Here is a 12,932-nt window from a genome sequence, read left to right as displayed (position 1 = left end):
AAGAATTTTGTTCAGAATTATATCAGCGAACAGAGGTTTTCAAAAATAACCATTAAAAAAAAAATACTGGTTTCGCAGTTGGGTTTATTTAAACATAAACGTCTAAAAATGGTCATCAAATTGTTTTAAAAAGCGCACAAAAGAAAGAAAAACACTCCACAGATTCTTTCTCGTCACTGAAAACAGTGTCACATGCAAACTGGTCGTTGCAAATTCATGGCGTGCCTCCAAACAAAATTATAAATGTTTAAAGTCTTAAATTAAAGTGCCGACTGTAAAATTTCCAAAGATACCATATATGTCTGCCTGAAAGTTAAAATGATGCATAAGGCATGTAGAATATTTCCATTTGATAGCATGTTTACAGAAAACATATAAATGTGTGTGTTCCTAATATAGAAAGTGGGACTGAAAAAGAAAAAACTTGTAAACGTCTCCAAGTGTAATCATCCTTGAGATTAAAGGAAGAGTTAAAGTTCACACTGCTGTTCAAGAAGAAATAACATGAATTTAACAACTCTAAAATAAAATAGGGAAAAAAAAATCAGTTAAGGGGTTAAATTGCTTGTTTCATCCCTGTGGTAGAACAGTTGTAGTTAGCAATAAAAATCCTAACAGCTGTGGCCTAATTTTACCACTGTTTGGCTGATGTTTGGCTCGTGGTAATTTCCCCACCTTGCTTATTGAAAGACAGCTTGCAGGCATCAACCGTTTGCATATTTACTACACCAGTCTTTATCTAGGGAACAAAGATAAGGTATCCATACAAAAGACTATGCAAAAACAATTTATGCACTCTTCCATCAAAACAAGAAACTGAACTCCTGGTTTAATAATTAACAATTTGGATCCAAACTAAACATTAACACTGACTGAATGTGAAATCATGTGGAAAATTGCCTGGAAATGCCTGCAGACGTGAACAGGCTCACAATGACCCACCACTGCTGCAAGCGTTAGAAAAAAAGAAAAAAAAAAAGGCAAAACTTTTGCACAACAGTTTTATCTTTAACAAGCAAAAGAATTGAATGAAAATAAAAAAGATTCTGTAAGGTGATCGTTAGTCACGTATTGGTCAAAATTAATGATTCACAGTAGCAGCACAACTTGTCATGATTGGCACAACTCCAAGGTGAGGTTAATTTGAGGGTAAAACTTTGGAAACCAAGACATTGGATACATGTTTTTTTCCTGAGTGGGTGCTGACCAAGCCTCTCCTTTTGAAGAGGGGACCTGTCCCAACATGGCTGTCAGGTGATGCAATGCCCTTCTGAGAATGGAGGAACACAGAGCTGCCAGCTCTTACTGCCTCACAGCAAGTCAGAATGTTTTGCTTTAGGGTATGAAGAATTTCCCAAGATGTCATGGTACACAAAAAGTACTTTACATGGGTTGAACATTATTATGGATTCACCCTTATAGCCAAATGAACATCTTGACTATCAGCAAATTGCTTGATTATTTTCTCCATTTTGCTTTTTGCCCATAGATCAGAGTTTCACACAGACTTTGAAATCAATAAAATATATGGTTTTCTCATTTTTGAGCAGCTGGAATCAGTCAAAGCATAGTTGATGATTTAGTTTCTGTCCCTACAATTATCACTGAATCATATATGTGCACATCCTATTTTCTGTTCATTTTTGTGCTGCTGTGTTCAGTTGATCTGTTAACAAACCTAACATATTTCGCCAGCTCTGCTTTTTATTTACCTGGTGTCCAGACACGCACAAAAGCTCTGTGTTAACATATGTAAAGAGATAGATGCAACTTACTGGAACACAGCTCTGATCTTATCCTTCTCACAATCACTCATGCAATGTCTTCTTTATCAAAACACTGGACTACGAGCAGTAAAAAGAGAGCGACAGGACAGGACAAGAACTTGCTATTTTCATTCTTTTGTTGATTCTTGTACACAGACGGAGACGCACCCGCTTGCTGTGAGCAGCGCCGGGTTCTGCACCCAACTGAGCAATGGCACGAACAGGCCCGGACATGTGAACACAATCTGTGGCATGAGTGGTAACGCAGAATGTGTAAAGGATGGAGGTGCATGTGCCACAAACCAAAAGTAACATAAACATACAGACTCATCAGATACCACAAAAATGTAAGATCATTTCCTTTTATCATATCATCCATCAATTCTTTTTATTCAGAATCACTGGGTGTGAGTATCCAAGCCTGTTGTTCTGTCAAAGGGGAACAATTCACACCTAAGTCTACACTTACGCCAATTTAGAATTGCCAGTTAGCCTACTGTGCATGTCTTTGGATTGTGGGAGGAAAATGGAGCGCTGTGAGAAAACCCATGCACATTTGTCTGTACTCTGTAATTCTGTTACCGCCACTTCTCTCTACTCTGTATATGCGGGCACCTGTTACATGTCTGTCTATCCTGGAAGTGAAATGGAAAATTCTTTAAGAGCTAAATCCACCATAGCTTGTGAAGAAAACAGTCACCGATAATGCATTTTCTGGCTGCCAATAGTGGTAAATGTTTATGTATTGTTCAAGTGTCATGGTGTATTAGGTCAACCCTATGGCCAAATGTTTAGGGTACATACCACTGGGGTAAAATCTCATCACAGCCAGATGGAGTCGATCCAGCCAACAGGCCTTTACTGCATGTCACTCCCCTACGTGCTCTCCCCACATTTCCTGTTCATCACCACTGCCCTCTGTGAATAAAAGTAAAAATTCCTACCAACACACATGCAAAAAAAAAAAAAAAAACTAAGTGACTTCATTAAATGATGACTATAATGTCCTTTGCTTTAATAAAGCCTGCTGTTTTGCACATCTGTTTCATGCATATGTTTAAAAGAACAAGAACCAGCTTAGTGATGCCATAAGCAAGTTTGGGCATGTGGGGCTGAAAATCATGACATTCACTGCAGAACCCAGTGAATCACCAGCACCACTGAGAGATTTGCAGCAATAAGTCCATCTATTGTCTGACAGCTGTGGATCTAATCACCTGAAACTCTCATTAGGTCAGTGGAAAAGTACAAAAAAAATCTATGAAACATCTGGGACACGTAAAGTGAAGATTGATTTCTCAGTAATTGTTGTCACATTAGATACATTACATTTCTTATGTGTGTCTTGGTATTTTCTTGACATAATGCATTTTACAGTTTCATACACATTTGTCCCCCAATACTTAAACCTCTCTATAACCTCTCTCTGTTTTTACAAGCTGTGAATAAATAAAGGTTACCCACTTACTTTGTTGGGGTCACAATTCAGCTACATCCAGTTTGTTTTGTAGTTTTCAGGCACATTTTTTTCAAAAAAGACAAGTCTAATGAAATTACCTGTGTAGGTCATGTGAGGTTTTTTTATAATTACACTTTTATAGTTATACTATGTTAACCTTTATTTGTAAAATAAAGTAACAACCTCATAAGTGTAGGTGCAAAAAGTAGAAGCAATAGAGTTTTTCATTATTAAAAACTGAGGCAATAAGGAACAAAACACTTTCCAGCAGTGTTTGTATTCCATATTTTAACGAGGTAGCTGTTACAATATGTACTCAGTGTTGTATACAAACATTTTATCTGCAAATATAATGAAATTATATCTCATCTAGCAACTAAATACCTGTGAATTCCTGAAACCACATAAAATGACGTTTACTATTTTATAATCAGACACATAACAAAATATCACTCGGTGAGTATCTGTAGCAGCTTGTTTGCCAGGTTTTTTTTTTTTTTCAAGCCACCACTTAAAACCTGTTCATTTAAACAAGAAGCTTAATTAAAATGATCGTTGGTCAAAACTGTCTCCCTCCTGGAATTATATTACTCGCACTATAATCAATCAGGCCCAAAATTCAATTTAAAAGCAATCAGCCTTTGGTGGGTTTTCTCAGATCAATGGTAATCCGATGATAATTTTGACCCCGAATGTGGCTGTTCTTTATTTCTAGTCTCAAGTGTTTCTGCTCCCTCAGTAGACTTAAGGAAAGGCTCAAAAATCCCTGCCACGGCCCTGCACACTACATTACCCCAGAAAATGGCTTCACATGTCTTTTTCAAAAGCAATACTGTCAGGACACAGTGCATTCTGGGGGCCGGATCAATAGTTTAAAGAGAGCTTTTGATATTCGTGAATTTCTCTCAGAGGTGGAGGGCAAGTGAAATATAAAATCTGACTAATCAAATTCAATCGCTGAGCTGAGGTTACATTTTAGCATATGTGTTCAGAAGATAATTAGTTAAAAGAATGAGACTGGATGATTAAGCACTCAAAAACCTGTTTGGATTTAGCATGAACACAAATTCTAATCGTATTTATTTCAATTTTGAAGAAATTAATGGATTCATTAGCAGTTACCTGTTGATAATTAGGAGTTTTTAATTGCTCTATACATCCTCAATAGATCTAATTTATCATAAACTAATATTAAAGTAAATAGAAGTTGTTCCTGGTTGCTCAGTTGTTTCATGATTAACATTATCTATTATTTTTTCAGTTTTATGGCTTTCATGCAACTGAGAGGAGCGTGCAGACAGAAATAAGCCTGCAGAAATAATTAAAAAGCAGATTTTTTCTGTCACAAAGACAGCTGAAAAGAGGGCCACTCATCATTACAACATTTATCATATCTTGCTGCCTGAAATGGAGTTAAGAGGCACGTCTGAGCTGACAACCAGCACTTAAAAACTTCAAACATGCTCTTACACTGAGCTTTCAACCTCATCCAGATCCCTATTGGGAGTGTTCCATCAGAAACACACAGTTTGGTGGAGCAACTGACAAAAATAACCTCTTGTGTGCCTAAGTATGAATCCTCCAAATGTCTGCAGCTCATGAATTTATGGCTGTGCTTAACTCTCACAAACCTCCTGATAACAGAGTCTACCTGCCATATGCCACTGAATGTAGGTCATAAATCTATTAAGTGGAGCCATGACTCTACGCCATACTTAAAGCACGAGCATCAGGTGGACAGTTGTTCGATAGCCTTTTGTTGTTACAGCTTGTTTCTTAACCTGGCAGCCGAGGACACGAGGACTGTCAGCAATAAAAGAGAAATTCAAAAGTAAAAGCTCTTTTGGCAGCAGCAATTCGGCACTTGAACTGCTGCATTTGTGCGACTCTAGTTTCAAACTTTGAGATACTTTGAAACCCCAGATTTTCATTTTTTTGCAGACGAATGAAACAAAGTCAACAGTGGCTGCATGTCTGTGTCAGGATACTAAATAAGGAGCAGTGAGCAAAAACAGTTGCAAATGAAAGAACGAGGCACAGTTTTTAAAATCAACTTCTAAATCAAAGTGTGTGCACTGCAGTGAATGACAAAGAGACAACAGAAGGAGTCCTCTGATAATTACACAGCACGGAGATGCTCCTGTACCTCCAGCAAAAACTGATGTCACCCTGTAATCAACTGAGTCAAGAGGAAAGAATGTCTAATAATGGAATACTGCACTCTCACTCAGTGATCAAAACAGCAGTTTTTATGGAGCCTGTCAAGGAGAGGAAACAGACAATTGCTGTTTGTGGTTTCAGGAGAGAAAAGGGTATGCTCGGTGTTTGCCATCTGATAAATGCGTCTCCTTTTCAAGAAGTTTGGAGCTGAAGTAGATTGAGGTGGGAGCTGTTTGAGTTGCAACAGGAAGATTTTTGTTTTGATCCCGCGCACAGTAGCTCAACAAACTTTGTGAGCTTACAGCAGATAAATGGTTCAGGATCCAAGTGTATTCACTGTTAAGCAGCGGGGAAAAAAATCACATCTGTTCAGCAGTGATGCACAGAGCAACAAGGTCTGGTCTGTGGTTTGTTTTGAGTCCTCCATTTTTAAACTCCCCCCTCCCGCCCCGCTCTGTCCCAATGGGAGTCCTGTTTTTACAATGACACAAACTTTAAAAGCGCATCTTCTAATTTTTAAACACCGATGCACTTTTGCAAATTCGTGCTCATCATGATGAAACTGTTTTGCCATGGATGCATTTTGCACTTTCCCACAGGTGCCGGTAACAGGTGGGGGTCAGGGCAAGCAGGGCAGAGACACTGCCAGTGTGGCTGGCTGCCACAGCGGGTTTAGAGGATCATCTTCCACCCAGCTGCTGATGCCCTGTTATCCCCCAGCCATTCATCACAGCTCACTGAGAGTCAGATATGCACTGCCCTCAAATCCCCCCGCCCCTCCACCATCCCTTGCTCCCAGCATTCCTCACTTTCCCCTGTGGATCTCTGCTGCTGATAGCTGTCAGGACTGCACTGATGTACACAAACACCCACCCACCACGTATGTGCATGTATTCGTAAAGCTGCTTTCAATCTCCTTTCAACCACGTGTTACTCTTCATGTCTGTCTGTAAGATCCCATCAAAGAAAAGAAGAAAAAAAAGAAAAGAAAAAGAAAAAAATCACCACATTCAGAACTAAAAGATCAGACCGCAGATTGGCAAGATACAGCTTTGCAGATTTTGATCACTTGTAGCACATTGGAGGAATGTTTTATGGACTACATTTCTGCTCATTTTGCATCTGCTGATGCAGTGGAACATGAACGAATAAAAGTGTCCAAACAGTGAACATTTAATGAACATTTAGTCGAGGTAATGTGTCCAGAAAAGAAAGAATCCATCAGAAAAAAAGACCTGCAGAAGAAAACTGATACACAGCAAGAAAAGTTTGTATTCGTGTCAGCAGGATGAGGTTGAATTTGCATGCATTAGGACATGTACTCACACCTTTTAGAGCAATAAATATATAATACTACACACACTTTGTGCACTAATGATCTGATCATCTGCCTCATTGGTGAGCTCCTCATCCCATGGATAGACACCAAACTCTGCAGTCTTAGAATTCAACTAGTGATGGTATTCTTGTTCTTCTCTGCAGCCTTGCTGCACGATGTGTAGCAGCACATGACACAGTTCTCCATCAGTTGTACGTTTTGGTTCAAATGGCAGTCCAATGGATCTTTAGACCAAAAGAACAACTGTTGGCACCTGTAGTTTACAAACCTAGAGCTGGAGATACTCTGACCACAGAACAAAAGACTTTCTAAATGACTAGGGATGCACTGATCCGGATCAGTTATCCTTCTTTGATGAGCTGAATCGGATATTGGTGTTAACAAGCTACGGCCGATACATTCAGTTGTCTCCTGTTCCCTTCTCACGGAAGCAGGAGATGGGAAGGCTAGCCACTTAGCACTGACTGAATCTTTTTAAATGAGAGCAAGGTGATTGTTCAAAACTAAATTGCGATTCTTAAAGTCTGTGTGAGGGAAATGGAATGGAATAAGCATGTAGACTATTCAAAACACAGTTCTGCAAACATGTCATTTCTAAAGGTTCATTAAATAGGATTGTTAGGCCATAAGCATGCAAGCAATGGCAAACGCTGAAAGTAAACAAATCTTTGCTCATGTGGATTACACTATATTGCAGACTTGCTGTTTACTGGAACGGGTTATGCATTTCAAGCTAATTTAAACTGTCTGTTTATTGATTTTTATTTTGTACAAGAAGGACACTTAGAAAGATAGAGAAATCCACTAAAATGTCTAAAACACAGCAGCCTAGTATGCAAAAGTCACTCACTGGAGTACACAGTCTATAACAAAAAGGATAAATTGTGCAAACCTCATCAATCAGAAATGCTTTTTAACCCCAGATATGGTGCATGGTTGTGGTTTGCAGTCAAGCGGCAATAAACGTTGCTACTATGAAGGCTAATCCAACGATTTTAAAGCCAATTCGTGACACAAAAACAGTCTCTGTAGTAACACACACGCCCAGTGTTTTGACAGCAGTTTTCCTCTGGAGTGTGTTGGCTGTTTCCACTTGACTCTCTCATTACTCCTGTGTGTGCTTGCCCTTTGACAACCTATTCACTGCATAATATATCGAGGTAATCCAGTGCCTGACTGGCGATATACAGTACTGACTGATGCCAAAGTTAAGTAAAGATGAAGTCACGGAGGGGCAAGCTCTAGTACACATATTGACAGGCCCTTTGTCAGGGTGGTCAGCAGTTAACTTCATGTCGTTATTGATCAGATGATTCAGCCGATTGATTGGGCCATTGCTGATAGATCAGAGGACAGAGGCGAAGCAGAAAAGATCACCAGCTTCAACAATTTTGCAACAGCAATGGAGGGGGGGGGGACTTCTCTAGCATATTAGCTACAGCTGACTTTCAGATTTAATTCAGAGATCCTTCCACATCAGATTAAAGGTAAAGAAATTTTAAGAAACCAAAAAAAATCCATTAGCCACAACATTAAAACACTAAGCAGTTAGTTAAGTAACTACTGCTACTCATCTTGTTACAATGCAGTCTTATGCTGGAACCTGGGCTCTCATTATGGGGATGTTATTCTGACTTGTGCCACCCACCTGAAAATTGCTGTAGAGCAAAGCATCTCCTAACTTGACAACTGCACTCTCTGACAGTAGCAGCCTCTCTGAGCAGGAAATGTGCTTAACCACCAAAACCTTCTCAGTATTGACTTGAAGAACAGAGAAAAGGGCCCACAACATCAGGCAGATGTTTTTAAATGTTGATCCAATCAACATACAATGAAAATATAATTTTATTTAATACTTCGATCCTTTTCAGTGACTGAAACTATAAACTCTCTCACGGACAGATCCACACTGATCTTTTGCTGTTCAACATTTTCTGTTTCTTTCTTATTTTTGCTTATTTTAGAAAATGATATTTTGTTAGCATATGATAAGCATATCATGAGTTGGACAGATTGGGCAAGTCAAGGACGTTTGGTGATTTTGGCATAAAAAAAAATCTACATGGCTGTTCTTTCGCTCCAAATGTGGAATGAGTCTTTTGAGATGACAACAAGCTGTACAGTGTTTATCTAATATGTACGTTAACAACTTCAAATTAAAGTTGAAGGTCAGGACTTTTTGGCTTGCTGTCATTCTATAATTTCATGTTCAGTGTGCTGGATTACTGAGCCACAACAATGCGAGAACTGCCCCTGACCAACAGACTGCACTGTACACCCCAAAAACAGGTGCCAGAGGTCAAAGTTATGTTTCAATGTCTTGCTCAAGGGAACTTAGACGAGCACAAAGTAGATACAACGCCTGTGTGAACGTGAGACCACCCAGTAACATACAGTCTCTACGTCCAACAAACTAAATGGGATTTAGTCTAACAGGTAAAGTCTATAATTCCAAAAGATTAAAATCAGACATCTTTGTAAAACTTCACTGGAATACTTCTAAAACTTCCTTCAGGAAAACTCACTCTAGTCATAAAAAGTGCCATAAAAATACATGTGAATGCAGCAATAGTCATTGCAGACTTATACTGGAACATAACTGCAAGAACTATTATATCTTAGAAAGACCAAATATTTGAAACGATACATGGACATTGAAACGCTATGAAGTTATAAAAAGCAAGACAAACATTATTTCCAAATATTTTTTTCTATTTAAATGGGATTGTTCTTTTTTCCCTCTAGGTCTACAACAGGGGTGGGGAACTCCAGACCTCAAGGGGCTGGTGTCCTGCAGGTTTTAGATTTCACCCTGGGCCAACACACCTGAATCAAATGATTAGTTCATTACAAAGCCACTTGAGAACTTCATGACATGTTGAGGAGGTAATTTAGCCCTTTAAATAAGCTGTGTCTGATCAAGGACGCATCTAAAACCTGCAGGACACTGGCCTTGAGACCTGGCGTTCCCCCACCTCTGGTCTACAATGACTTTTACTGAACTGTAAGCCCCTCCCATTCCCAGCTCTTACCCCATTGTAGCAGGAAATGTTGTCTAAACCAGTGAAGTGGTATGGCTCTATGGTGCTGCACATTCCCATGTAGGTCTTGAACATGGCGTTGATATTTTTCAGGGGAATCACACAAATCGCTGAATTAGGTGTTGGGTCTTTAGAGTTTGGCTTTCCTTCAGCAAAGGCAGCAAATAGCACATCATCGTCCTCTTCCAACTTCATGAGCTTCTGGAATTCCGGGTCAATTCCTGCTTTAGTGACATAGGCTGCCTGCAAGATATTAAACACTTTCACACCTGTCCCAGAGCGCCGCCGTCGCTTATTGGTGCTAATGCATTGAAGGGGCATTTCCACGTAGCGACGAATCACATAGTCTGTGGAGCACATGCGGACTATGCGGGAGTGGTAGGCCTGAGAGTCCTTGCTCACCTGCTGCACAGTCAGGAAGTAGGTGAATGGTCCACTCTGGAAGGAGTAAATGTAGCGCAGGTAGTAATTTCCACGTAGAGATGGAATTAGGTCCATGTATGATCTGTTTGAGAAGAAAGTAAAACCATTTTGGCTTGTCTTCATTTTCCGCAGAGAAAGGGTATGTGGATGTTTTGCACTGCTTGAGATGTTTCTTCTGCCGGGAATTTCTGAGTTCCCAACAAAAAATTGGATGGCATTCCTCTTCACATTCAGCACTTGGGAGCCCAAAGGGCTGACTACAACATCTGAGTCATCGGGTTGCCCGGTTTCTAGTGTCTTATTGTCGGCAAAGCAGTAGACTTCTTCATCTACACTTTTTGCGCTCACGTCATCCTCCAGGACGTGACGGCGGCAAACACCGTTATCTGCTGAGCCACAGCTGTACAACTCCTTGTCGTAAAAGTTCTCCGCTACTAAGGCAATGTTGTGGTTGTCTACTCTTCCACTGCTGCTTGCTCCGTTCAGCTTCTGGCCACAGGTCTCATTGGCACGCAGCGGACCTGTGTGGTACTCTGACAGCTTTCTCAAGTTTGGGGCCAGGGCATATATTCTGTTTACAGCACCAACATAGATGACTCCATCCAGTATCACCATGTTCTGGATTGGGAATTCTGCAGTAAACGATGGGAGCTCATAGGTGACTGAGAGGTTGAGTTTGGTATCCTCTGATGATTTATCGCACTGGCCCTGCACGCTGGAGCGAACAGCCCACAGCAACATGATGGCATGAAGCAAACAGAGATTCATCCTGTTCCAGAAATAAGAGACACGGGAAATGAATTATTAAAACATCGCTGCTATAACAACAAGCACTAAAGCATTCATCACATGCCTCTCTGAGTAGGTGGCCTTAATTGTGTAGAGTGTGAACTTTTGGGAAAAAGCTCCAGTTTGTGCTGATTTGGAAGATTCAAATCCCTTATTTAGACTCACAAGTAGAACTCTGTCAGGGAGTAAAGTCAGGGTTTACTCACATCACCACAAGCAATTAATATAGTCATACTCAAGTCACTGGAGGCTTTTTGGTGACACAGAACTTTGATATCAGTCTTCTTATCATGGACACTTGAACATCTGCCTTCACTGACCACTGGATGAACAAGCAACAAGACTTGGGCTAGCACTTCTGTTCTGCTCTGCTCCCATGTGACCACAGCACAAAGCAAAGCAGTGAATCACCCTGAGAGGAGGCCATTCTACACGCTGAAGCAGGCACTGGCCTAAGTTTAGACAGCAAGTACCCAAGGGAGCAAAGATAAACTCAATTAAAACAAAAGAGGTGGGAGGGAGAAGGCAAGGGGCACCTTCCAGCAAAATGATAAATAACCCCACCAACTAAATGGTAATCCACTGGGAGGTTGTTTTTTTGTTTTTTTTGTTTTTTTGTTGGGGGGGGGGGGGGGGGGGGGGGGAGACAGCAACACCAGAAAGAATTGGCAAAATGCGCATTTTCATGCTCCCTGTCTGGATGTGGCTTCTTACACACAGACCCAGGCTGTAAACCAAAACAAGCCAATAACATGCTGCACAGTTAGTTTGGGTTTTATATTCATGCCCACAGCTATGCGTAAGCCCATTCAGAACCCCCCAGTGTGCGCTATCTGCCTGATTTACATCGATGTCTGAATGGTACGAGCTCATTTGCTATTGTAGAGCAAGTCTGGGGGAGAAAACTCAGCTTTCAGATGCAACATATGTTTCACGGAGAAGATTTTCACACAGACAGCACTAACAGGTGCTTGAAGGCAGAAAACATGAAGCGGTACTCATACATGTCAAAAACGGAATAACACAGCAGGATGACGATAGTGTGCCAAAGAAAATAAGCATTAAACAATGTAGGATTCTATTATAAAACATTCTCATCCCAGGACAGGGTCAAGAGAAGCAAAGACTTGCTTTTTATCTGTTATGAGTAATTGGGGGCACATTAGTGTGCACCTGCACCAAACACAAAAAGATCACAACCTCTAAGCATGACTGTTTCTTTCTCTCTCTCTCTTTTTTTTTTCAAAAGACAAAAGGCGAGGTGGAAAACAGTGAAAATGTTTTCAGTTTGAAAGGAAAGTGAGTCATGGCTAGAGGCTCAGAAAACACAAATGGGAAGTTGGTGAAATGGTGTGAGGGGCCAGAAAAAACATTTCCAAACAGGCTGCGATATACAGAGGAGGAGGAGAGGGTCAGGGTCCACGAATATACAGTATATCCAGAAAAAGAAAAAAAAAGAAAAAAAATCCTGGAAACAAACTTACCTGCTTTTCTATTAGTGAGCAACAGTGCGGTACGTCTTGTTGATTCAAATCATATTCCGCTGGACAATCTCTCAAGACTGAGACTTTCTCAATAAATCCAGAGTGACCCGGGATTCTTCTTCTCGCTTCTCGGTGAAACAAATAAACCCCCTGCAAAGTTTTTTTTTCTTCCAATTTAGTTTTAAACCCTTCGGTTTTAGGCAAGCCCGTGGACCTGCTGTTGCTGAAACGCGTGGGACGAAACTCTGGCTGCATCCAGCACAGAGACCCGCTCACATCTCAGTTCCTCTCGTGGTGCGCAATGCCCCGCCTCCTTTCCTCCACTGGAGTTCCGTGCGGCTCTTCAGGTGCTGCAGAAGCTAATCGGTCTATGACTATAAGGCAATGCAGACACCCATGTAAGAAGGAGCTGTTAAACTAAGCATTAACGACGTGTTCGAGCTGGGAATATCAAGCACTAATAAAATGTTA

At 40.7% G+C, this 12,932-nt stretch overlaps 1 protein-coding gene across 1 annotated transcript in view; it reads right to left on the bottom strand.

The window, feature by feature from the left end:
- The window catches only part of met (MET proto-oncogene, receptor tyrosine kinase), a 65,737-nt gene extending 53,008 nt beyond the window's left edge, over positions 1 to 12,729 (bottom strand). The window contains exons 1-2 of the mRNA XM_006782316.3: positions 12,462 to 12,729; positions 9,757 to 10,957 (exon numbers count right to left, since the gene is read on the bottom strand). Of these exons, the coding sequence (XP_006782379.2) occupies positions 9,757 to 10,956 (1,200 nt within the window). The 5' untranslated portion in view covers position 10,957; positions 12,462 to 12,729. The remainder of the gene's footprint in view (positions 1 to 9,756; positions 10,958 to 12,461) is intronic.
- Between the last annotated feature and the right edge of the window lie 203 nt (positions 12,730 to 12,932).

The sequence above is a fragment of the Neolamprologus brichardi genome, chromosome 7, assembly GCF_056152115.1.
Source record: "Neolamprologus brichardi isolate AB-2024 chromosome 7, ASM5615211v1, whole genome shotgun sequence".
Classification (NCBI taxonomy): Eukaryota; Metazoa; Chordata; class Actinopteri; order Cichliformes; family Cichlidae; genus Neolamprologus; species Neolamprologus brichardi.
The sequence above is the reverse complement of the archived record's forward strand: the minus strand, read 5'-3'. Positions and strand labels throughout refer to the sequence as shown.